Source organism: Eretmochelys imbricata, chromosome 5 (genome assembly GCF_965152235.1).
Source record: "Eretmochelys imbricata isolate rEreImb1 chromosome 5, rEreImb1.hap1, whole genome shotgun sequence".
In the NCBI taxonomy this organism is placed as follows: Eukaryota; Metazoa; Chordata; order Testudines; family Cheloniidae; genus Eretmochelys; species Eretmochelys imbricata.
The window spans coordinates 134,491,477-134,518,271 of NC_135576.1; the positions used below are offsets into that span (position 1 = coordinate 134,491,477).

The 26,795-nt window shown below is 47.6% G+C and overlaps 1 protein-coding gene across 2 annotated transcripts in view; it reads left to right on the forward strand.

The window, feature by feature from the left end:
• ELP1 (elongator acetyltransferase complex subunit 1) overlaps positions 1-26,795 on the forward strand; it is a 112,176-nt gene that overhangs the window by 67,531 nt on the left and 17,850 nt on the right. For both annotated transcript variants that reach the window (XM_077817961.1, XM_077817963.1), the window contains exons 20-31: positions 2,592-2,665; positions 3,881-3,959; positions 4,849-4,928; positions 13,462-13,599; positions 14,674-14,759; positions 15,446-15,594; positions 17,018-17,141; positions 20,445-20,542; positions 21,347-21,548; positions 24,138-24,199; positions 24,922-24,984; positions 25,092-25,152. In XM_077817961.1, coding sequence (XP_077674087.1) covers positions 2,592-2,665; positions 3,881-3,959; positions 4,849-4,928; positions 13,462-13,599; positions 14,674-14,759; positions 15,446-15,594; positions 17,018-17,141; positions 20,445-20,542; positions 21,347-21,548; positions 24,138-24,199; positions 24,922-24,984; positions 25,092-25,152 — 1,216 coding nt within the window. The remainder of the gene's footprint in view (positions 1-2,591; positions 2,666-3,880; positions 3,960-4,848; positions 4,929-13,461; positions 13,600-14,673; positions 14,760-15,445; positions 15,595-17,017; positions 17,142-20,444; positions 20,543-21,346; positions 21,549-24,137; positions 24,200-24,921; positions 24,985-25,091; positions 25,153-26,795) is intronic.

Sequence of the window (26,795 nt, forward strand, 5' to 3'; positions counted from 1 at the left end):
ACAAGCAGTTCCTCTGCGCCCCCCCGCACTTACTTGCTGCGCCCCCCTCCCCCCGCCACAGCTCACCTCTGCCTCCTCCCCTGAGCACGCCACCGCCGCTCCACTTCTCCCCCCCATACCCCTTCCTTCCAGGCTTCCCGTGCCAAACAGCTGATTGGTGCCGCAAGCCGGGGGGGGGGGCGGGGGCAGAGAAGCGGAGCAGCGGCGGCGCACTCAGGGGAGGAGGGGGAGGCCGCGCGGAGGTGAGCTGGGGCGGGGAGTGGTTCCTCTCCCTACCCTGATATAACGCGGTCTCATCTGTAAGACGGTAAGATTTTTTTTGGCTCCCGAGGACTGCGTTATATTGGGGTAGAGATGTATATGCATTTCCCCTAATACCTGTTCTCCACAGAGTTCTGACAAAGATACGAACAGATCATGCCACGGTAGTTCTGATTGCACCGTCGTGGCCCAGACAACCGTGGTTTCCGTTCCTCAACAGAATGTCAATTCGCCCACCAGTTTCATTGCCCCTCACTCCAAACCTCCTATCGCATCAACACAGCCGATTTCTTCCTCCCAACCTGTCCATGCTTCATCTCAAAGCTTGGTTCCTACATGGTTCTCCCAAAACAAACTAGCATGCTCTGAGTGGGTTCAGAGAGTGCTCCTACATAGGAGGGACTGGACAACAAAATGGCAGATGAAATTCAGTGTTGATAAGTGTAAAGTAATGCACATTGGAAAACATAATCCAGCTCTACAAACAAAATGATGGGGTCTAAAGTAGTTGTTGCCACTCAAGCAAGATTTTGGAGTCATTGTGGATAGCTCTCTGAGACATCTGCTCAATGTGCAGCGGCAGTCAGAAAAGCAAACCATGTCAGGAACCATTAGGAAAGGATAGATAATAAGACAGAAAATATCACAATGCAACTATATAAATCCATAAAACCTTGAATACTAAGTGCAGTTCTGGTTGCCCCATCTCAAAAAAGATGTATTAGGATTGGAAAAAAAAGTACAGAGAAGGGAAACAAAAATGATTAAGGGTCTGGAACAGCTTCCGTAGGAGGAGAGGTTAAACAGACTGGGGCTGCTCAGCTTCGAAAAGAGACGACTAAATGGGTGGGGGAGGGAAGACAACTCTATAAAATCGTGACTGGTGTGGAGAAGTGAGTAAGGATGTGTTATTTACCCCTTCACAGTCACCCAATGAAATTATAAAGCATCAGTCTTAAAATAAACATAAGGAAATACTTTTTTCACACAACGCACAGTCAACCTGTGGAACTAGTTGCCAGGGGACATTGTGAAAGCCAAAAATATCACTAGGTTCAAAAAATAACTAGATAAGTTCATGGAGGATAGGTCCATCAATGGCTCTTAGCCAAGATGATCAGGGACACAACTTCATGCTCTGGGTATCCCTAAACTTCAGACTGCCAGAAGCTGGGACTGGATGACTGGGGATGGATCACTCAATAAATTGCGCTGTTCTGTTCATTCCCTCTGAAGCATCTGGCACTGGCAACTGTCAGAAGACAGGATACTGGGCTACAGGGACCATTGGTCTGACCCAGTCTGGCCATTCTTATGTTCTTATGATGCTTTGTCCCAAAGGTTTTTGTTAGTGTCCAGTAAAAGGAAAACTAAAGACCAGACTGGCAGCAATGAGAATGAGCTGCTGGAACCCAGGGCCCGAGAAAGTTGCTCCCTGAAGCAGTTCCTGGCTTGATTAGCATGTGTCACGTTTCTCCCTTAAATCTCTTCTCAGTTTTATGGAAAAGCCATGCAGCTGTGGAGTCATGTGTCGGACACATGACAAAGCCTTTCTGTAAAGTCGAGGAAACCTGCTTGCTCAAATGCCTGTGCAGCTTGCCCCTTCCTAGGGCTTGACTTCCTTGCCAGTAGGAGAACAAAGCTAGCCCAGGCCTTCTTCCCAGGCTGGGCTGCTGGAGGATTCCTGTCTCAGACCCTGCTCAGCCCATGCTCTAGATCCTCTCATTACAGACTTACTCCCAGCTCCTATCTGTCTGGGCAGAGTAAGGAGCTGCCTGCCTCAGAGACTCGGCAGAGCCTGCTCCAGCCTTTGCCAACAGTAGTAGTGTGGGGTGTTCCAGGAAAACACTGTTTGCCTGTTGCAGTCCTGTTAGTGTCAATAGCACTTTACATCGTTGACACTGAACCCTTCAGAGATTGGACTCTCTCCTGGGCATTGACACGGTCTGCTTCCTGCATTTCTCTGCTTGCATTGAGTCTCCCTTGAGATTCAACCTCCTCTTGGGGTTACTTTTCTTCTGGGGTCTCTTTCACTAGCACAGCACTGTGATGTTTGGCTCCATCACGTTCCTTCTAGTTCTGCAGCCTTTGTGGAGAGGGGGATGTCTTATTGAACTGTAAAGACATTGACACCATCTCTTAGATTGGGTAAAACTGTTTCTTCAAAGTGAAGGTCCTGCCTCCCCTTCACCTTGCAGTCAAAGTGAAGCCCCCGTTCCCTCATTGGGGGTGAGGAGGAGTTGTGGATTGCTGGCCTGGCCTGACCAGGATTTCAGGTGCAGAGCTCTTAGCATACTTAAGAGGAATTATTGTTGGGATTTATTTTTTAGATGCCAAGAGGAAACTTGGAGACTGTTCACCACCGAGCCCTCGTTCTGGCCCAGATTCGGAAGTGGTTGGACAGGTGAGTGTCACTAATGTGTATCAGCCTGCGTCCCCCAGGCTCTGTGGTGTGAGCAGCTGGAGGAGGGTGGCACTGTCCTGGTGGGATATTGACCGGGACCTGCAGAATGACGGCATTAAGCTAGACTGAAAGGGGACTGCTTCGGGAGAGTTCTCAAAGAGTTCTGACTTAGCAAGTGGAGACAAACCAGTTCTAGCAGTTGGGCACTCCAGGTAACTGCCACCTACAAGCAGAGCCATCTCAACATTTCTCTTATTTATGTATAGCTTGTGCTACGTGCTTTAGTCCCTGCTGCAAGGAGCTTGTTGTTCAAAAGGACAGACAAGTAGGTAGAGGTTAGGGGACGGGAACAACAATAGGCAAATTACATGTAGGTCACATCTTGATTCACTGTGAGTGAATGGGAGAAATGCCATCTCTTCCCCTCCCCATAATTATAACTTATCCTGGACGACAAGGCTGCCTCGTGGAATAAAACCTTGCTCAGTGTCATTGTTCTAATGGAACAGAAAAGCACCTGACACTACAGCTGAATAGATAGTTGATTTTTTTTCTTTTTCTGTTTCTTTTCAGCTATTGAACCAAAAAATCTGGGCAGAGGGGAAATGATTTTGGGTTAAACCTGGAAATGAAATTCTTCACTTTTTCCTCTCCAAAATGAAATGGGTGGTTTTTTTTTTGTTTTTTTTTTTTTTTGGTTATGCTTTTGGGTGTGTTTTACATGTTAAAATTTTTTTAAAAACTCCTGGCTAAGTTTCAAAGTGAAATATAGGTTTGAGAAGTTTCACTTCAAGAATGTCAATGAACTGTTGGGACTTTTTCTAATTTTTTTCATTTAGGTGTCTGAAACTGCTGAGTTTGAGAAAATATTTTTTCATCTGAAAAGGAATTTTTGGGCAAATAAACTATTCACGGGGAAAAAACTCTGCCCAGCTCTATCTGCGACCAATACACGGTTATCTTTAAACCCAAATGTAACTCTCTTTAAAACTGGCCTACACCTGGTTAAATGCTAACCCAGTGTGATATCTGGCTGGGCCAGGACAGGAACTAGACATGGGCACAGCCAGCCTGCTTTGCAGAGGGAAGGCAGTGAAAATGAAACCATATAGGTTTATTTATAGTCTGGCAACTGTTCTCCTCACTCCCTGTGTATATTAGATTGTAGTGCACACTCCTCTCTAAAAACCTGCTGTATTTGACCCTTTCCAACAGGCTCATGTTTAAAGAAGCATTTGAATGTATGAGGAAGCTGAGAATCAACCTCAACCTTCTTTATGATCACAATCCCACGGCAAGTTTGAGTTGCGCTTTTACCTCCCCTTGCATGTTTTCCTGCCTCCCAGGGAGAGTGGTATTTGCCAGAGGATATTGTGAAGGCTAAGACTATAACAGGGTTCACAAGGGAACTAGATAAGTTCATGGAGGATAGGTCCATCAATGGCTATTAGCCAGGATGGGCAGGAATGGTGTCCCTAGTCTCTGCTTGCCAGAAGCAGGGAATGGGCGACAGGGGATGGATCACTTGATGATTCCCTGTTCTGTTCATTCCCTCTGAGGCACCTGGCACTGGCCACTGCCAGAAGACAGGATACTGGGCTAGACAGACCACTGGTCTGACCCAGCATGGCCGTTCTTATGTAATCAGTGTTTATAAAGCTCTGTCAGCACCACTTCAGAGTCCCACTGGCCAATTAGGGGAGGAAGCTTTTTCTGGCGATGGAGGAGGCCGAAGGCAGCAGTGTTAGTGGAGCCTGTGCTGCTTGTATCTACTAAGGCCTTGATCCTGCAAGTGGATCCATGTGGGTGGATTCTCAGCAGAGGGGCACAGATCTGAGTGAAAGATAGAGCTCCTAGGGCTGTGACGATAACTTTGTTCCATGTCACACTTGGAAGTTTATCTCCCCTGAGCTGGCCTTGCCTTGTACTGAACAGCTGCCATGAGTGCTTGGGGTATGGGGTACCCAGGTTCTTAAGGATGGTACCCAGTGCTGTAGAGCTCATACTCTTTGCATGCAAAGAACTACAGCGTGTCCAAATGGTAAGAGTATGGTAACTTGGGTTTAGAGTTGGATATGCCCATGTGCACATTTAAATGACCCTTTGAAGTCTCTCTGTGTGTTTTTGTGTTAATATGCATGTCAGTAACAGCATCAGCACTGAAAGGGTTTTGTTCACTTCAGGTTTTTCTGGAAAATGTGGAAACCTTCATAAAACAAATAGATTCCGTGAATTACATCAACTTATTTTTCACCGAGTTGAAGTAAGTATTGGTCTTCTGATAAAAGAACACTGGTAAATAAAGCCGTAGTATCATTGTTCTGGAAGCTGGAGATGGGGGCTGGATCTCAAAGAACCAGAGGATTCAGTCTGACCAAGTGGATGGTGACTTCTTCTAACTGCCAGGCTAGCTGGCTGTGGGCCTGGTCCATCCAGGCAGAGGAATTCAGCAAGATGGACTCACTTGTGGCTATTGGTTTGATCTGGCCAACTGGGGACTTACATTTTGTTTGGCTGTCGCAGTTTGTAATAGGGCTGTCAATTAATCACAGTTAACTCACGCCATTAACTCTAAAAAAAAAAAAAAAAAAAAAATTAATTGTAATTAAAAAAATTAAGCGCAGTTTTAATCACACTGTTAAATAATAGAATACCAATTGAAATTTATTAAATATTTTGGATGTTTTTCTACATTTTCATTTACATTGTGTTCTGTGTTGTAATTGAAATCAAAGTGTATATTATTTTTATTACAAATATTTGCATTGTAAAAATGATAAACAAAAGAAATAGTATTTTTCAGTTCACCTCATACAAGTGCTGTTGTGCAATCTTTGTCATGAAAGTGCAACTTACAAACGTAGATTTTTTTTTTTTGTTACATAACTGCACTTAAAAACAAAACAATGTAAAATTTCAGAGCCTACAGTTCCACTCAGTCCTACTTCTTCTTCAGCCAATTGCTAAGACAAACAAGTTTGTTTACATTTACAGAAGATAATGCTGCTCTCTGGTTATTTACAATGTCACCAGAAACTGTGAACAGGCATTTGCATGGCTTATAGTTGGCATTGCAAGGTATATTTACATGCCAGATATGCTAAACATTCGTATGCCCTTTCATGCTTTGGCCACCGTTCCAGAAGTCCTGTTTCCATGCTGATGACTCTCGTTAAAAAAAATGTGTTAATTAAATTTGCGACTAATCTCCTTGGGGGAGAATTGTATGTCTCCTGCTCTGTTTTACCCACGTTATGCCATATAGACTCATAGACTTTAAGGTCAGAAGGGACCATTATGATCATCTAGTCTGACCTCCTGCACAACGTAGGCCACAGAATCTCACCCACCCACTCCTGTAACAAACCTCTAAACTATGTCTGAGCTATTGAAGTCCTCAACTCGTGGTTTAAAGACTTCAAGGCGCAGAGAATCCTCCAGCAAATGACCTGTGCCCCACGTTGCACAGGAAGGCGAAAAACCCGCAGGGCCTCTGCCAATCTGCCCTGGAAGAAAATTCCTTCCCGACCCCAAATATGGCAATCAGCTGAACCCTGAGCATATGGGCAAGACTCATCAGCCACATACCCAGGAAAGAATTCTCTGTAGTAACTCAGATCCCACCCTGTCTAGCATCCCATCACAGGCCATTAGGCATATTTACCGCTAATAGTCAAAGATCAATTAATTGCCAAAATTAGACTATCCCATTGTACCATCCCTTCCATAAACTTATCAAGCTTAGTCTTGAAGCCAGATAGGTCTTTTGCCCCCACTGCTTCCTTTGAAAGGCTGTTCCAGAACTTCACTCCTCTGATGGTTAGAAACCTTCGTCTAATTTCAAGTCTAAACTTCCTGATGGCCAGTTTATATCCATTTGTTCTTGTGTCCACATTGGTACTGAGTTTAAATAATTCCTCTGCCTCCCTGGTATTTATCCCTCTGATATATTATAGAGAGCAATCATATCTCCCCTCAGCCTTCTTTTGGTTAGGCTAAGCAAGCCAAGCTCCTTGAGTCTCCTTTCATAAGACAGGTTTTCCATTCCAAGGATCATCCTAGTAGCCCTTCTCTGTACCTGTTCTGGTTTGAATTCATCCTTCTTAAACATGGGAGACCAGAACTGTGCACAATATTCCAGATGAGGTCTCACCAGTGCCTTGTATAACGGTACTAACACCTCCTTATCTCTACTGGAAATACCTCGCCTGATGCATCCCAAGACCACATTAGCTTTTTTCACAGCCATATCACATTGGCGACTCATAGTCATCCTGTGATCAACCAATGCTCTGAGGTCCTTCTCCTCCTCTGTTACTTCCAAGTGATGCGTCTCCAGTTTATAACAAAAATTCTTGTTATTAATCCCTAAATGCATGATCTTGCACTTTTCACTGTTAAATTTCATCTTATTACTATTACTCCAGTTTACAAGGTCATCCAGATCTTCCTGTGTGACCTGTATCCCTAGCCCTAACATAATATTTCATGTTATATCAGTCTCAGATGATGACCCAGCACATGTTCATTTAAGAACAATTTCACTGTAGATTTGACAAAATGCAAAGAAGGTACCAATATGAGATTTCTAAAGATAGATACAGCACTTGACCCAAGATTTAAGAATTTGAAATGCCTTCCAAAATCTGAGATGGACGAGGTGTGGAGCGTGCTTTCAGAAGCCTTAAAAGAGCAACACTCCAATGCGGAAACTACAGAACCTGAACCACCAAAAAAGAAAATCAACCTTCTGCTGGAGGCATCTGACTCAAATAATGAAAATTAACATGTCAGTCCGAACAACTTTGGATTGTTATTGAGCAGAACTTATCGTCAACATGAACGCATGTCCCCTGGAATGGTGGTTGAAGCATGAAGAAACCTATGATTCTTCTTCGAGTGATTGCTCGTGTGTATTCCACAATAGGTGTGCGTGCTTGCCATGTGCACTGGTGCCGGAAGTTTTTCCCCTAGCAGTACCCATGGCGGGGAGCGTCCCCGCAACCCCTGGAGTGGTGCCTGCCTGGCGTGGTATAAGGTGAGCTGCACGCTCCCCCCACCCTCAGTTCCTTCTTGCCTCCAGTGAAGGTGCGTTGGAACTGCTCTGCTCCAGCTTTGCTGTAGCTCGTCCCCAGAACTGTTCGTTTGTTCAATGTTAGTACCTGTAGTTAGTTAGCTGTCTGTTTAGTTTAGTCAGTGAGCCCAGGCCGGGGCATGCCCCGCTCCCCGGGATTTAAGTTGTGTGGCTCTTGTAGGCGTTCTGTGCCAAGAAGTGACCGCACACAGACTGTTTGCGCTGTTTGGGAGAAACCCATATCAGCAAAAGGTGCAAGATTTGCAAGTCGTTTAAGCCTCGGACCAAAAGAGAAAGGATCATTAGGCTCCGGGCCGTCCTGGTGGAGTCAGTGCTTGACCCCGGCACGCCGCTCCAAACTGGGAACCAGCACTGTGGCGTCGGTGCGCGGCAACCCTCCAGTGCCATCGACCAGTCGGCACCGCTCCCTGTCCACGGGGCATGCCAAGAGGGCCAGGAAGACTCCCTCTTCGCAGCAGCACTGAGGGAAGTGTGGGACAGAGGCTAGGCCCATGTCGGGCCATCCTTGATCCCCACTGGGCCCCAGGCCTTCGACTCATGTTGTATGGAATAGCCTGGCTCCTCCGGAGCAGGCCTCTCCAGATGTCCAGATGCCATCCATGCCTAAAGCCCTCCAGGCAGCCCGGGACATTATGTCCATGCTGGTGCCCGGTGCTCCGCCAATGTCGGCCCCACGCTCCAGAGGCAAGCCGCCGCTGGGATCTCCGCAGTCGCCTTTGCCCGGTACCAGTCTCAGTCGAGGGAACATTCCCGACACCGCCCAGCGACTGCTCGGGGCAGAGTCCATGTGGATCGCCCTGGATGCCGACCAGACTGTCTGGCTGGGTTCCGTCTGGCCGGGACTCTTGACACCGCTCATCCTCAAGGAGCGAATATCGATGGGACCGTGGTGGGCGTCGCCAACGGTCCTCGTCTTGGAGAGGGCACCACAGTCGATCATGGCACGGTTGTCGACGCTATTCCCGCTCGGACTCTTGCTCTAAGTCTCCGCCAAGACATCGCAGCCCCAGGCGTCGATCGCCAGCGTGTCGCCGTCGCGGGTCTGCCCATCGAGGCCGTTCGCGGAGCAGCTGTTATTGTCGGTACCGGTTCTCCACGTCGAGATCGCGGTCCCGTGGCCATGGTAGATCCCAGCACCACCGCTCCTTCCGGTCCTGTGACGACAGCAGATCTTACGCCAGCCCGGTCTCATCGTAGCCATCCCTCGATGGGCCAGGCCAGCCAACCCGAACAGCTGGCCCCGCCGGTGCCGCAGCAGGTGCAGTGGCACCGAGTGCCGTGGCCGGCCCAATGGGCACCGTGGCCTCCGGCACAGCCCCCGGTGGGAGCCCGCTCGGTGGCCAGAGCTTCGGAGGCACCGTCGGCCTCCCTCTCCAGACCCCCAAGAAAGGAGTCAATGGAACGTACATCCTTGGCACTTTGCCAGGTGGTGGACCCTCCGGTGCCGGACGATACCCAGAGCACAGCACTGGCTTCCTCGCCCCGCCCACAGAGGCAATTGCAGCCCCACGCGCTGCCCCCCCCGGCCCGCAGGAGGACTTCAGGGCCCATCAAGAACTCTTAAAGAGTGTGGCAGCAAGCCTCCACCTCCAGGCAGAGGAGAAGGAGGAGCCCTCAGACTCCCTGTTTAACATGTTGTCACCAAGTAGGATGGCCTCGCCTCTCCATGAAGGGGTGGCTAAGATTTCAAATTCACTGTGGCAAACACCGGCCTCATTGGCCCCCATCTCTAAAAAGGTGGAACGCAAGTCCTTTGTACCCACTAAAGGGCATGAGTACTTGTATACCCACCTGGCATCCAAGTCCCTGGTGGTCGAGACAGTCCTCCACTGGGAATGGCAGGGTCAGCTTCCAGTTACAAGGCGCAAACCATCAGGCTCTCCTGGACGGTACAAATTCAATCTGTGGGGCTCCCTGCCCAAGTTTGAGGACTCCCTCCAGGAGCGCGATAGGAAGGAGTTCAAGGCACAAGTGCAGAAAAGGGCAGCCTCCGCAAAGGCATCCCTGCAGGCAGCCTCAGATGAGACGGGCGTCATGGCTCCTGCTCTCTGGGCTGTCCAGCGAGGCGCAGTCTCCCACACAGGATCTCCCGTCTGACGGGAAAGCTCTGTTTGCGGAGGAAACAGAGTCAAGGCTGCATGGCATGAAAGACTCCCGCACAACCCTCCAGACTCTGAGAGAGACTAAGAAGACTGGGACAAGAGCAAGCAGGACCGAGTGCGTGCAGATTGTCCTCCTTCTAACCTCATGAAGATTCTCTGGAAAAGATAACACAAACCAAGGCTATTATCCTTTCCACACATCCTTCCTATGTCATGGTTCCGGCAAAACCAAAGTTCAAGCCGCAGCAGACTCCCACCCAGGCCGCCCTCCTGAAGTATGAGGCTGCCCATAAGAAGCAGCGGGACTATAAGAGATGCCCTCAGAGGCAGTCTCGGCCTGCCCCCCAGCCCGGGTCCTCCAAGGGGAAGCAGGCGGGGAAAAGGCGTTTTTGACGGGATGCTCAGGGACACCCCACCAGTCCTCACCAGTGTTCCAATAAAGCTACCCTTCTCCAACCGGTTGTGTGCTTTCCTTCCAGAATGGTCGCGGCTAACCTCAGACCGATGGGTCCTCAACACCATCTCCTGGCGTTACACCATCCAGTTTACTTCCTCCACGCCCAACCGCCCCCGTCCCTATTGGGGGACCCCTCGCACGAAGCTCTGCTCGAGCAGGAGGTGGGGCGGCTCCTAGGACTAGGAGCGATAGAGGCGGTGCCCAAGGAGTTCATGGGCAAGGGGTATTACTCCTGTTGTTTCCTTATCCCGAAGGCCAAAGGGGGGCTCAGGCCCATCCTGGACCTGCGAGATCTGAACCAGTACATGGTGAAACTCAAGTTCCTCATGGTCTCCCTGGCCTCCATCATCCCCTCCCTGGATCCCCGGGTCTGGTACGCTGCCCTCGATCTACAGGACGCGTACTTCCACATCCACATATTCAAGGGGCACAGGCGCTTCCTCCATTTCATAGTGGGACAGAATTATTACCAATTCACGGTCCTCCCATTTGGTCTGTCCACTGCCCCCAGGGTGTTTACAAAATGCATGTTGATGGCAGCGGCCTACCTCAGACGGCGAGGGGGGGGGCGGGGTCCAGATATTTCCCTGTCTGGACAATTGGCTTGTCAAGGGCACCTCCCGGTTGCAGGTGAGGGATCATGTGGCGCTCCTCCTGTCCACGTGCACCGCCTTGGGCCTGTTGGTAAACAGCACCAAATCCATGTTAGTCCCGGTCCAATGCATAGAGTTTATCGGGGCGCTCCTGCACGCTGTGTCGGCCAGGGCATCTCTTCCGCCAGACAGATTTGAGACCCGGAAAAGTCTCATTGACTCGGTCACAAGGTTCCTGGTGACAACAGCCAGGGTTTGCCTGCAACTCGTGGGTCACATGTCAATGTGCTTGTACATGGTCTGTCACGCCAGACTCAGGATGAGGCCCCTCCAGCTCTGGTTGGCCTCGAAGTTCTCTCAGGCCATAGACAGGATGGACAAGGTCCTCACCGTGCCGGACTCTGTGATCACCTCCCGACAAAGTGAGCACTGTACACTTTCGTAGTCTGTGTTGTCATTGAAATCAATATATTTGAATATGTAGAAAACATCCAAAATACTTAAATAAATGGTATTCTGTTATTGTTAGACAGTATGATTAATCACACTGTTTTTAATTGCTTGACAGCCCTAGTTTGTATTTTTTTCTGGTTTGCCGTGCGAATGTGAATGTTTGAGAAAATCTCACCAGTTGCGTCAGTAGTTGACTCCTCTGATTTAGTGGTCTCCTGTGAGGAATTGCAGAGGGGAATAAGGAAACCGTTTTTATCTAAGGTCTGTGTCCAGGATTATTGTTCAGGCTCCTGACTAATTTTTCAGAAGGCTGAGTATGATTTTCTCCCTTTAAAGTCACTAGGAACTGCTGGTTTGCTCAGCACTTCTGAGAATCAGGCCACTTCTTTAGATACCTGAACATGGAGTGTGGAGTCTCATTTTGAAAATCTCAGCCTTAAATCTTTGTTTGGGAACCTAAAGAAACGGCTTACTTTTCAAAAGTGCCAAGCACTCAGCAGTTCAGACTAAGGAGTTAGGAGATTAACGTTAGGCTCCCATTTAAAAAAAAAAAGCTTGGCCTGTGATTTTCATGCAAACTGTTACAGTAATATCCTGAGCAATCGTCGTCTTTCAGAAGTGTCTGAGCCCTCCTGCCTGAGGCGCTCCAGTTGTCTGAAAAATTAAAAATCATCTTGAAATGGAGTCTACCTGTTGCCTGGTATCACTTGTAGAGTAGAAGTTTTATGTTTCCCTGGGGAGAGGATAAGAGAACAAACCATGTGTGATGGATATTAATCCACTTCATGAGTCCTTTCCAGTTGTGCCAGATGATGAAAGGATAAGGAACTACATAGAAGAAAGAGTACCAGTAATCGTAAAGTGTGGATTTTTGTGCATGGTACAGCAACTCGTCATTTAACGTTGTCCGGGTTAATGTTTCCTCATTACGTTGCTGATCTATGAGGGAACAAGGTCATTTAAAGTTGTGCATGCTCCATTGTAGTGTCTTTGGCAGCTGCCTGCTTTGTCCACTGCTTGCAGGATTCTCTGGAAGAGCAGCCCCGCCTTGTGGGGATTAGAACCAGGGGGGCTGGCAGCTCCCCCCCCCCCCCCCCCCGCATGAGCGCCCCTAATTTCCCTCTAAGGTCTGTGGCTGGGCAGCTGCCCAGCAGCAGTTCAGTTGTCCCTCCCGCCACCGCCCTGCTGCTCCTGCCCTGCCCTCTGCCTGGGAGCTGCTCCCAGGAGCTTCCTGCTTGCTGGGGGAGAGGGGTGCTGATATCAGGATGTCACCCTGCTCCTGCCCCCCCCCCCCCCGTACCCCCTCTCCACAAAGCAGAGGATGGGAACTGGGCTTGGGACAGAAAGGAGGTAACTTGCTGGAAGCTGTTGCTTCCTGTTCGAGTTGGCTGATCTGCTTAAAAGGGCAATGTACTTGAAGTGGCGTCAGCATACTTAAAGGGGCAATGCATGTCTCTCTCTCTCACTCATGCCCGAACACCCCAGCACTTTGGAAAGTCGGCACCTATGCAGCCGTGCATGTGCTGTCAGGAGGAGGGAGTGGTGCGCTCCAGCTGGATAGCGTGAGCTCATCGTCACGTTCAGTTTTTTCAGGGAAGAGTTTGCAGCTACTGTCCTGCATCTGTTGTGTTTCCTCCCTCCTGCCTCAGTCCATGCTGCCTTGTAGAGTGTGAGGCTACATTAACAACATCGTATTAACCCTTGAGAGCTCAGCCGAGTGCTAGTTCATCATTTAGCAGCAAGGCATTCCCTGGGAAATATCCCACCCCTTTACTCCACCACCTCAACCAAGCTTCACAATCATTCATTGCTGTGTACAATATTAAACTGTGCTTCAAATTGCTTAAAGCTTAGTGTATATGTATATAATGTCTTTTGTCTGGTGAAAACCATTTCCCTGGAACCTAACCCCCCTATTTACATTAATTCTTATGGGGAAATTGGAATCGCTTAACATCGTTTCGCTTAAAGTCTCATTTTTCAGGAACATTACAATGCTAAGTGAGGAGTTACTGTACGTGTCTTCTGACATGAGTATTTGTGCTGGGCTGTGACTTGGGATCCAACTAGCGTTTATAGTGCATATTTCTTCTTAGAGAAGAAGACTTCACAAAGACTATGTACCCATCTCCGGTTAGCAGCAACGTCCAGCTACAACAGTGTCCTGATCAGAAAAAAGTAGACCTTATCTGTGATGCAATGAGAGCTGCCATGGAAAACATCAATCCTCAAAAGTAAGTGAAATGCCGTCTGCAATTTAGAACAGAACAGTAATAGAAAGTCATTTTTTAGAGCTGGCTAAAAAGTAAGAAAAAAACTTTTAATTTCAGAGGATTGGAAGTGAAGCCCTATTTTTCTTTAAAAAAACATTCTGAAAATGTAAGACATTTTTCACTTATTGACAACTAGCTTTTGATGAATGAAAAACTGAATTTTTTCAGAAATTTTATTTAAAACTTTTAACAAAAAATCAAAATTTTTGACAGAGTGGGGAAAATGTTTTGGTGAAAGATTTTACTTCGGAAAAAAGGCTGTTTTTCCACAATAAACGTCGTTTTTTACCAAAAAAAATGTTGACTAGCTTTAGTGACTTGCACTCAGCTCTGTCACCCAAAGGTAAAGGCTCGTGGGGTGAGGAAGCTAGTTCTCTGTTTTAATTAAGGCAAGTCATCAGCGTTTATACATGTACTATATCCCAGGGATCATCCCAGGCAAAATGTTCCTCCTTGATATGTTCTTCACCCTTTTTTCTTTCCAAATAAAAAAACAAAATCCCCAAATCCCAGCCCTTCCATTAAAGCAAAGACTACCCTAAAATACTCAATGATAGAACTTAAAAAATACAGTAGAACCTCAGAGTTAAGAGCATCTTGGGGATTGAGGTTGTTCGTAACTCTGAACAAAATGTTATGGTGGTTTTTTCAGAAGTTTACAGCTGAACATTGACTTAATACAGCTTTGAAACTTTACTATGCAGAAGAAAAATGGTGCTTTTAACCATCTTACTTTAAATGAAACAAGCACAGAAACCGTTTCCTTAACCGTGTCAAATCTTCTTTTAAACTTTCCCTTTGTTTTTTTTTTTAGTAGCTTACCTTTAACACAGTACTGTATGGTATTTGTTTTTTGTTGTTGTTGTTGGTTTTTTTGGTCTTTTCTGCTGGCTGGCTGTGTACTTTTGGTTCCAAGTGAGGTGTGTGGTTGACTGGTAACTCTGGTGTTCATAACTCTGCGGTTCTATTGTAGATTGTTGATCTTCTCTTTCTGACTGGTTTCTTGCTTTGTTTCTTGTTGTCTGTTTCCCTCAGATACTGTCTTTCAATACTGACATCCCATGTGAAGAAAAGCACCCCAGAACTGGAAATTGCCCTCCAAAAAGTGCACGAGCTGCGAGGTACAGTGCTCCTAGTTCAGATGGCAACTAAAGGGCTGCACACCTGGGGAGAGAACTACTTAACGTTATTTACCCTGATTTTTACTCTGAACAACAGAAATTTGTCCAGGCCTCACAAAGTTCAGTTCAGAGTCTGTGAAGTTAGCTGTCACAATGAAATAGCACTGGATAGCACAGAAGAGACAGAGTCACACATGGTTACTGTTGCCTGCTGTTGTGATCATTATTCTGCAGTCAGGGATTGGTTAATCATGTCCGTGAATGAGCTTGGGTGTTTTAGCTGCCTCCTTGAGCCCTGTTTTTCGCACGGGTGTTCTGTGAGCCCCGTGCCTGTTTGCTGGTCACTCAGTCTGGCACACTTGACTGTCATTCTGCAGTGATATAGGCAGGATGCAAGTTTTGTTGTCCCTTGCTTCAGGCCAGGCCCTGAAGACTGCCATGCTGTTGTTCAGGTTACTTCGTGAATAACTGAGGCAGGCATCCCCAGCATCCCCTCTTTCAAGCACAAAACTGAATGAATCCTTAGAGCAGGGGGACTGCCAGTCTGCCTCTGAAATCAGACCATGCTGTTTCTAGTGAGCTAAGTGAGCGTGCATTCTTGTGGTGTGCCTGGAACTCACGGGAACAGCCTTCGATTGGTGCAAGGTACAAGTGATTTTTGATGGCTCTGTTTCCTACGATTACAGAGACTGTTTCGCCAGCAGCTGAGGGCGTGACTGCAGAGGCAGCGCTGAAGTATCTGCTCTTCCTGGTTGACGTCAATGAACTGTACGATCACTCCTTGGGCACATACGACTTTGATCTGGTTGTCATGGTGGCAGAGAAGTCTCAGAAGGTCATTGTGACACTACTTGTCCTTACCGCTTTCTGATTTTCAAAACAAAATTACCAAAGTTTCAAAGGTGGATCAGTTGACACTTCGTTTCCAAACCATAACTCTGTACCAGTCCAGACACCCATCTTCCCGCACTAAAGTACAAGTGCCCTCACGGGCTAGCCTTCCAGCCCCTGACTGTCACATCAGCACTGTTTGGGAAATCACCCACTCAAGTTTGGGGAATACACCCTCCCTGGGGCAAGAGTGCTCTGTCCTTAGAGTGCAGAGTTAATGGGGTGCTGAGTTTGTGCCACTAGTGAGGGGTGCATCTCTGGAGGGAGGTGTAGAAATCTTGGCTTTCCACTTCTGTGCTTTTGAGGTGATCAGGTACATGGTGTGCAGTGACCTTAGCTGAGTGACAGCATGTATGCGTGTGAATTTTCCAGTTGGGTTTAGTTTAGGAGAGGCTCTCCATGGGATACCCATCCAGCTTAGGACTCTGTTTCTGAACTGGCTGGTACTTCACAGAGATCCCCAACTGCAGGGAAGGAGCTGCCACTGGCCCTCAAGTAAAACACTGTTTATAGTGTTAGGGGTTTCTTCTCAACCATTAAGGCGGGAAACACTTTTTTAAAATGAAATGTGAGATTCTGGAATATCCACTTGTTGGCAAAAAGTCAGACGAAACAGAGAAGGAAACAGTTTTGATGAATGTTGTCAGGACATCAAAAATTAACAATCATAAACTGAAAAAAGAGCCGTCCTTAGTCTGTCCATGACATGCTGCTAAAATCCAAATGAGAGTTGATTTTCAAATCTCAAAGCCAGTAATGAACTAGCTAGAAGGGCCTAAAATCATAAACCAGTGGTTCTGAATTGGGGTTACGTGTACCCTTGGGGGTACGCAGAGGTCTTCCAGAGGATACATCAACTCATCTAGATATTTGCCTAGTTTTACAACAGGCTACATAAAAAGCATTAGCAAAGTCAGTGCAAACTAACATTTCATGTAGACAATGACTTGTTTATACTGCTCTATATACTGAAATGTAAATACAATATTTATATTCCAGTCAATTTATTTTATAATTATATGGTAAAAATGAGAAAGTAAGCCATTTTTCAGTACTAGTGTGCTGTGACATTTTTGTATTTTTATGTCTGATCTTGTAAGCAAGTCGTTTTTAAGTTGAGCTGAAACGCAAGACAAATCAGACTCTTGAAAGGGGTTCAATAGTCTGGAAAGGTTGAGAGCCACTGCTGTAAACCATCCAGAGGGAGTGATATTTAGTAACTCTCCAGTTAGCAGATTTGATTGGTAGTTCCAGCTTTCCTTGCTGATTATGGGCTGCATGTTGGGAGAGATGCAGTTGCCAGGATATTATTTGACTGAGCAGTTTGACATATAAGGGGCAATGCAGTTATCTGATGTGCTTTTCAGGACCCTAAGGAGTACCTGCCATTCTTAAACACCCTCCGGAAAATGGAAACCAACTATCAACACTACACTATAGACAAATATCTGAAAAGGTACAAGAAGGCACTCTGCCACCTCAGCAAATGTGGTAAGTGCCCTGCACGTATTGTGTCTCTGGGACATGATTCTCTGTTCTAGCATTTCACTTCCTTCTGCAGAATAGGGTAAAAAGAAAATGAGTGTCCCAGAAAGTCAGTGTGGGATCCTTGTTTCGCTTTGTTGCTGTTGCACGGTTTAACTTCATTACTTGATTTTATACCTTGCTTTGGAAAGACACTTTTTATGAAGGGCTCCTTTGCTGAAGTACAAGTTCTGTCGTAAAAGTGGCTTGTAAAGGAAGCAAGTTGATCGTTAGGCTCTGTTTTGTTGTGGGCACGCAGAGATGGCATTGTGTGGCTGAAATAATGGCACGGTCATTAGTTCCTGCATCCTGAATGGCTCAGATCGCTTCATTGTTGTTCAGGTTGTGGCCAGGAAACAATCCTGGCTCCTACGACAAAAGGCTGTGGTGGGTCCAGGCCTGCATCCCCTGTCCTACAGAAGCTAAGCTGTAGCTCGGTGATACTCGGATCTCAGTGGTTCAGGAGCCAAATCAGTGATCAGCACAGGAGTGTGAACTCTTTGTTCATTTACTGTAGTTCTGTAGATTCATATTTAAACAGTAGTACCGAGGACATATTTAACTTGTATATATTTCTTACAGCAAAATGACTGAGCAAGTATTACTATTTTATGAACTACAATTGGTTAATACTAGGGATGTCAATTAATCGCAGTTAACTCATGCAATTAACTCAAAAAAACTAATCGTGATTAAAAAAATTAATTGCACTGTTAATAGAATACTAATTGAACCTTATTAATATTTTGGATTTTTTCTACGTTTTCATATATACATTGTATTCTGTGTTGTAATTGAAATCAAAGTGTATGTTTTTTTTATTACAAATATTTCCACTGCAAAAATGATAAAAGAAATAGTATGTTTCAGTTCACCTCATAAAAGTATTGGAGTGCAATCTCTTTGTTGTAAAAGTGCAACTTACAAATGTAGATTTTTTTTGGTTACATAACTGCACTCAAAAACAAAACAATGTACAACTTCAGAGCCTAGAAGTCCACTCAGTCCTACTTCTTGTTCAGCCAATCGCTAAGACAAACAAGTTTGTTTACATTGACAGGAGATAATGCTGCCCACTTCTTATTTACAATGTCACCAGAAAATGAGAACAGGCATTTGCATGGCACTTTTGTAACTGGCACTGCAAGGTATTTATGTGCCAGATATGCTAAACATTCATATTCCCCTTCATGCTTTGGCCACCATTCCAGAGGACATTCTTCCATGCTGATGAAGCTCATTAAAAAAATGTGTTAATTAAATTTGTGACTGAATTCCTTGAGGGAGAATTGTATGTCCCCAGCTCTGTTTTACCCACATTATGCCATATATTTCATGTTACAGCAGTCTTGGATGATGACCCAGCACATGTTGTTCATTTCAAGAACATTTTCACTGCAGATGTCACAAAATGCAAAGAAGGTACTGTGATAGACCTAGGCCCGTTGGGTACAGTAGAGTAGAAGGCAGATATACTGGCCACTGGATAAGTAATTTTCTGTTCCCTGACTGACCAGAGCAGGGGCTGCTCCAGGCTAATGAGAACACCTGACTCCAATTAACCTGCAGAGAGTCAGGTGAGGCCATTAAGCTAATGTGAACACCTGACTCTAATTAAGGCCCCTCTGATACTCTAAAAGGGCTCACTCCTGTCAGGCCGAGGGGAGCCAGAGGAGAGGAAGTGCTGCTGAAGGGCTGGGTAATGAAGACAACCTCAAGCCGCTGGAAAGGGAGCCATATGGTAAGGGTGAAGATGGCATTAAGAGAGAGAAGCGGGAGAGCTATGGGGAAGTGGCCCAGGGAAATGTAGCAACTCTGGCAGTGAAAGGTCAGCTGCTAACAGCTGCTGCCGTTAGGGTCCCTAGGCCAGAACCTGGAGTAGAGGACAAGCCCAGGTTTCCCCCAACCCGCCACTACAGAAACACCTCCTGGGAGGGGAAGACAGGCCCTTGTCAGGACAGGAGGCTAAACTGTTCAGGAATAAGCCCACAGGGACAACAGAGACTGTGGGAGTTCTCTCACCAACCTCCTTGCTGGCTTATGATGAAAAGGGCTCAGTAGACTGTAACCCTGGCCCTAGACAGAGAAGGGCTACATGGAGCGTCGCAGTGAGCCTCTGGGGCTAGCATAAACTGCCTGGAAGTGCGGGACCCGTGGGGACAAGGTCGGAACTCTGCCACAGTACCAATATGAGATTTCTAAAGATAGCTACAGCACTCGACCCAAGGTTTAAGAATCTGAAGTGCCTTCCAAAATCTGAGAGGGACGAGGTGTGGAGCATGCTTTCAGAAGTCTTAAAAGAGCAGCACTCCAATGCGGAAACTACAGAGCCTGAACCACCAAAAAAGAAAATCAGTCTTCTGCTGGGGGCAGCTGACTCTCATAATGAAACTGAACATGCCTCGGTCCATACTGCTTTGGATTGTTATCGAGCAGAACCCGTCATCAGCATGGAAGCATGTCGTCTGGAATGGTGGTTGAAGCATGAAGGAACATACGAATCTTTAGCACATCTGGCATGTAAATATCTTGCGACGCCGTCTACAACAGTGCCGTGAGAATGCCTGTTCTCACTTTCAGGTGATGTTGTAAACAAGCAGCGGGCAGCATTATCTCCTGCAAATGTAAGCAAACTTGTTTGAGTGATTGGGTGAACAAAAAGTAGAATTGAGTGGACTTGCAGGGTCTAAAATTTTACATTTTTAATGCATTTTTTGTACGTAATTTTACATTTGTAAATTCAACTTTCATGATCAAGGGATTGCACTACAGTATTTGTATGAGGTGAATTGAATCACTCTTTCTTTTGGTTTTTTTACAGTGCTAATACTTGTAATCAAAAATAAATATAGAGTGAACACTACACTTTGCATTCTGTGTTGTCATTGAAATCAGTATATTTGAAAATGTAGAAAACTCAAAAAATATTTAAATACATGGTATTCTATTATTGTTTAACAGTGCGATTAATCGTGATTAATTTTTTTAATTGTGTGATTAATTTTTTTGACAGGCCTAGTTAATACCATGGTAAAAGCATCCTGATGGGTTAATAATTAAATTGCACGGTGTTCTAGTAGGGTGTGTTGCAAAGAGCCCCTTGTGCATCGCAAGCCCCAGTCTGAGTATCACCGGTGTAGTTGGTAAGTTGTGCCAGGCCCCACAGCTCAGCCAGCCAGCCTTTCCTGCAGTGCAAGTGAGCTGGTGAGAGTCGTGAACCCTGCCATGCTGTGTCTGTACCACCGGAGGACAGTGAATTGTTTCCCTCAGGTCCAGAGCACTTCTCTGAATTTCTGAACTTAGTGAAGGATCAGAAGTTGTATAACGAAGCCCTGAAGTTGTATCCACCTGATACTCCAGAACACAAGGTGTGTGACACGCGCTGTGAACCTAGGGAGTGGGTCTGCTGTGCTCATGAAAGGCTGGCCCTGTTGGCTGCAAGGGGTTAATACGGAATGCTTGAAAGCAGGAACTCCTGTTCTTTGCACTGCACTTCCAAACTCTTTTTTTGTTTGATTTTTTGGGGGTTTTGTTTGTTTGTTTAATGGTGAATGGTAGCTGCTCTTACTGCTGCTCGGTGGGTAGGGGAGGGGATGTTATTAATGAGAAGTGTCTGCAATGCTCCCCATCCCCCTCATTTTGGGGCAGGGGCAAGAGCTGCTGCTCAGGTCCCAATCCTGTGCAGCACTGCTGTTCCTTCACCCCCCCCCCCACCCCACCCTCCCGCATGTGTTCCCTGAGAGATCTCCCCATTGCCCTTCTGAAGTCACCTTGCAGCTTGTGCAATAACTGACCTATTATGGGCAGAAATCCTCAGCAGCGAGAGAACTGCTGCCCTGCAACCAAACCCAGGCCTTGGCCTCATGGGACCTTGCCATGGTGGGCTTCACACTGCCTGCATGGCAGCTGCCCTGAGAACCTACCCAGACCCAGGAGGTGCAGAGCACTATGCGTGTGTGCATGCCTGTGTGCTCTCGTCACGTGTGAGAGAGAGAGACAGCGCTTGTGCGTGCTTGTGCCCTGGGACGTTGGTCAGGGCAGTCTCTAAGCCCTGAGGCTCTGACCGGGAGCCAGCTGGCTACGGTTAGCTAAACCAGGACCAATTTCCTTGGCTCCTCTTTCTTCAGGCCTGCTGGTGATTCCATTGTTGTTGTTTGGTCTGACTCTCGCAGGCTGTCGGCAGTGCCTTTGGGGAGCACTTGAACCAGAAGCATCTGTATGAGCAGGCTGGACTGATCTTTGCCCGCTGCGGTGCATTTGAGAGAGCCCTCGATGCCTTTCTAAGCAGTGGCAGCTGGCAGCTGGCCCTTTGCATGGCCTCTCGGCTTGGTTACACGGCAGATCAGCTGGCTGGCCTTGCAAGGAGCCTGGCAGGTAAGAGTTGTTGGGTGCACATCACACAGGTGGCCATCTGTAGTCATTGGTTCAGTGTGGAACTTTCTGACCCTTCACTGGGAATGTCAGGTTCTTTTTGCAGCAAAAGCCTAGGTTTTTCAGCGGCCAAAACCCTCAGGGAAAAAGGACTGAGCATAGGGCTGAAATATTGCTAAGAGGTGCACCATGCCATGCCACAGCATCCTTACCCAGGCCTGGTGTGCTTAGCTGCCTAGGAGGCATGTAATTCATTGCATGGGCCAGGACCATCAAGGGGGAATACCCTTAGATACTCTACTAGCCTGAAGCAAACCGTTCCAGCGAGCTGTCTTCTGCATCCTCCTCTGGTGGAGGTGTGTTGAGCTTCTCTTCTGACACACTTTGCCAAAACCACTTAGTTTTCACACCGTTCTGCAACAGCGAAGCCCTGTGTCTCGTCCAGGCCTAGTGGCACTGGGCAGAGCTCTTGTGTGGCTCAGCGCTATCCCCACGTACAGGACTGCTTGCGAGAGGAAAGGCTGTGGAAGGAAGCGCATTTGCTTGTTCTAGAACAGAGGTCCCCACAGTGTGGGGCGTGCCCCCCTAGTGAGGTGTAGAAGAAAGTTGGGGGGAGGGTTGCAGTGGGGCCTGAGCCAGCCTTATGGGCGGGGGCGGAGCCCCATCCAGCCCTGCTCTGGTCCTGTGCACAGCTGCCTCCACAGCTCCTGGCCCCATTCTCAGTCCCGGCCCCACACCAACCCCTAGCCTTGGCCACTGCCCATGGCTCTGTTCCTGGCCTGGAGCTGAAGGTTGGGGCAAGGTTGGGAGAGGAGCCTCACCAGGCCACGGGCCCAGCTGCCGGCTCCCACCGCAACCTGGTCGCGGCTCCGACCACAGCCGCAGCCCCACTCCCAGCTGCGGCCCCACCCTCGGCCCCCTTACCCCTGTCCATGTCTCTGCCCCCAGCCATGGCCCTGCTCCCGGCTCAGGGGGGCCAAAGGGGGGCATGGACGGGGTAAGGGTCCCTCAAAAATTTTGGGACCACTGTTCTAAAATTTGACCCAATAACACATCAGTGGGTTTAATAGTCCCTGTACAATCTGCTCCCCCCAGTCCCCACTCACAATGTGACCAAAATGACTCCCTTGCAGACCCCACCCTCCTCCAGGGCAGGTAAATGTAACTCAGTGTGTTGGGATACAGTGGGGTTAGCCCCAGCAGGGCGGCATGGCTCTGGTGCACCCTCCTCCCTGCTGGTTTGCCGGAAGCCCTTGGCTCCTGTGTGCCCGCTCTCTCATTGGTTGTTATTCCTGTAACTTAAATGGTGACTTAATGCAGCTCCCTGCATAGGGAAGAGGATTGTGAGGGGGCGGGCTGTTCAGTCCAGCAAACAGAGGTCTGATAGATCCAGTGGTGGGAAGATGGAGCTGGACAAAGCTAGATGGGAAGTAAGGCATAAATTGTGAGCAATGAGGGGAATTAACCATTGGAACAATTTTTTTCATAGATTCAATGCCAAACAGGACCACTGTCATCATCCAATCTGACCTCCTTACCAAAAGTCGTGCTGAGTGTTCCATTGCTGGCAGCTTTAAACCAAGAGCTTTTCTAAAAGAGATGCTCTAGTTCAGTTAGGAATTAATTAAGGAATTAATTCAGGGAAGTCCTATGGCCTGAGTTACACGGAAGGGCAGGCAGGATGATCACAGTGGCCCCTTTGGGCTTTAAAAATCTGACTCTTATTAGAAGCTGTTGGTTTTAAAACAGCTTTCTAAAAAGCTTAACTGGATAGTGCAGCACTGGGACCCAGGGGTCAGGGCAGTGGGCTGGGAGTCAGGAGACCTGGGTTCTGGTCCCTGCCCTGCCCTGCTGGGTGAGCCTGGGGAAGTCGTTTCTCGTCTCTTCCATTTCTTTTCCCTCTCTTTGTCTGTGCAGACTGCAGGCTGTTTGTGAAGCACCAGACATCATGGGGCCCCAGTCTCAGTTGGGCTCTCTGGATTCTCTTGTCATGTACAAAAAGAACAAGGAGTACTTGTGGCACCTTAGAGACTAACAAATTTATTTGGGCATAAGCTTTCGTGGGCTAAAACCCACTTCATCAGATGCATGGAGTGGAAAATACAGTAGGAAGATATATGGCGAAGCTGCTGGGGAATTTTCATGGCACAGCTGCCTTTCCTTTCTCTCCTTTACACCCATTTCTGGTCTGAGAGATGAGCGCTCCTTGAGCAGAGAAGGAATGACTGTTCCTGCAGACCTCATGCTGGCAGTGGGAAGGCTGGGGCAAGTTCTGCATGAGCAAGATCTGTAAGGTCTGGCTCAAGTTTAAATAAAGGAAACCTCCATTTGCTATTACTTACACGCCCGCATGCTCTCTCTCTCTCTCTCACTCCTGTCTCTCTCTCCCCTAGGCATAGGGAAGATGGATGCAAACAGGCTTCCTTCAGCCAGCCAGAGGAATTAGTATTAGTGGGCTCATGGATGCTACAGACTGACACTGCGGTTTCATTAGCCCCAGTGGTGGGCATCCTCCACTTTTAGATCAGGTCTCTTGTCTGGACCCAAACTCCAGCTATTCCTGAAATGCTTAATTCTGTCCTTCTCTTCTAGGAAAACTAGTTGAACAGAAGAAACATGCTGAGGCAGCCATACTCCTGGAGCAGTATGCACAGGTACCGTGCACCCTGGTGACACCCTCCCGTCTGCCTGCCCTCATACTGATCTCTCGACCCAGGGCTTATGTCCCCTCACTGTCATGTAGACTCCATCTGTTTGGCACCTCTGACAAAAAGATTAACCGGTCTGGGGATGAATAGAAGCTAAGCAGAAGCTATAGGACAGGACAACAAAGCCTGTTGTGTGGTCCCAAGTGTTTATGGAGGGGACTTGTCAGTGGTATGGTCGAGCTGGGTTTAATAAATTTCAGTTGGCTGCCAAGAGTCCTGAAAGGAGCATGTCCGTGCCTGCTGCAGCGATAGCTATTGAGGAATACTGGCACTGGATGTGTTGCAGTTTAAACCATGCTTGTACAAACACTTAAGTAGACTTGATTTTTGCCCTCTGCTGTAAGGAACTTGAAGCCAGTCTTTCTTCTCACATGCCTGTGGAGTGAGTGGCTGCCCAGGAGTGATGCTGGCCCTGGCATTGACGGGCTAGGTTTTGGGATGGCAGGGAGGATAGTGGAGGAAAAAATCAACAAAGCTTGGGGTTAAGATGTCCTTATGCTGAAAATATGTAGATTGACTTCAGGCAGGATTTCCTGGCACTGACTGCAGTACAGTTGTGATGGGGACTGTGCTTGAGAGGGTGCAATCCAGGAGCCCAGTGCCCCGTGCCAGAGGTAACGCCTGATTGTAGGACAGTAACCATTGCATACTTGGTCTCCTTTCCCCAGGACTATGAAGAGGCTGTGCTCCTGCTCTTGGAAGGGACCATCTGGGAAGAAGCCTTGAGACTAGTAAGGGCATTCCAAAGTACTAACGCCTAGAGAGTTCCTAGTGTGAGACTGTGTGTGGTCTGTCTCCTGAGAGAACTCTCCACTTCCTCACCTTGCTCTCTCCCCAGATTCACAAATACGGCAGACTAGACATTCTGGAGACCAACTTCAAACCTGCTATCCTAGAAGGTGAGTCTCTTACTGTTGTGAGGAGTCCTCCACGTGGGGGGCTCTCTGCTTGTTTGTAATGGAGTCCTAGGGAATGTGGTGAGACCTGGCATCAGAAGATGTTTGGAAGGTTGTTCATTGGCTCTGCCTAGTTACAAGTGGATGGCTGTTTGTAACACTGACAGACCCTGGTCGTCAGTGGGCAGGATCGAACCTGGGACCTCTGGAGCTAAATACATGAGCCTCTACTGCATGAGCTAAAGTCCAGGTGTGCCTTAGCTAAGGCTGTAGCAGACTCATTAATATCTCTCTCCAAGTGGTGTCAATGCCACTAGATGGGACAGAGCACCACACCCAGGAGGTGTGTGGGTTACATACTTCTCCTAGCTGAGGAAGCACATCCTGAGCTTCAGAGACTTCCCAGTTGAAATCCCGGACGAGCCCCCACTTGTCACACCAACAAACCATGGCTGTCAGCAGACAGGATTGAACCTGGGACCTCTGGAGCTAAGTGCATGAGCCTCTACTGCAAGAGCTAAAAGCCACATGGCCCTTAGCTAAGGCTGTAGAGCAGACTCCTTAATATCGCTCTCTCCAAGTGGTCTTGGTGCCACTAGATGGGACAGGGCACCACACCCAGGAGGTATGTGGGTTACATACTCACATCTGACTCTCCTCAGCACAGCTTAGCATGCAGCATCGTGACAAGCATTTTTTACTCAATCTTACCCTCCTTGAGATCAGTGGCAAAATTTGCTCAGACATCAGTGTTGCGTGATGGGATTTATGTGAATGGGGGAGAGTCAGGCTGGAAAATAGGAATATTGTTGGTTAGTAAAGGAAGTGCATAGACAGAGCTGTGTGCAGGGAAAGTGTGTGTATATGGAGCTCCTCTGTGGAGGAGTTTCAGGGTGGCTTAGCCTTCCTTCTCCTGCTTTGAGGGCTAAAGGAAGGCTGGGCTGATATAGCTGGAGAATTCTCCTTCTCTTGGTGTTGGGGCTGGGAGTTGGGTGCTCTGTTCTCCTGAACCATCTTAATGAAAGCGGAATAGAAGAAGGGTCACTAGTACTGTGGCCACAAGCCTTACAAACAAGAGCTTCAAGTTAGGCTTCTAAACCCCAGGCTAGGCACTTGGCTGCCTTTGGCACTCTGGATTTAGCAGCCTACCTTTAAGCTCCTGTTGGCTTTTTTTAAGCTTTGAATTTCCATCCACCCTATGTGATTCCTGAACAGTTCTGCCCCCACTGTGCTGGGCTCCTAGGCTTCATAAAACTAACACAATACATGTTAACAATACAAACACATGTTGGCCCTATCACTGCTTCCAAAGGGAATTTGGAAAAGGGTTTTAAATTTTAGACAGGTTTCAGAGTAACAGCCGTGTTAGTCTGTATTCGCAAAAAGAAAAGGAGTACTTGTGGCACCTTAGAGACTAACCAATTTATTTGAGCATGAGCTTTCGTGAGCTACAGCTCACTTCATCGGATGCATACCGTGGAAACTGCAGCAGACTTTATATATACACAGAGAATATGAAACAATACCTTCTCCCACCCCACTGTCCTGCTGGTAATAGCTTATCTAAAGTGATCATCAGGTTAGGCCATTTCCAGCACAAATCCAGGTTTTCTCACCCTCCACCCCCCCACACAAATTCACTCTCC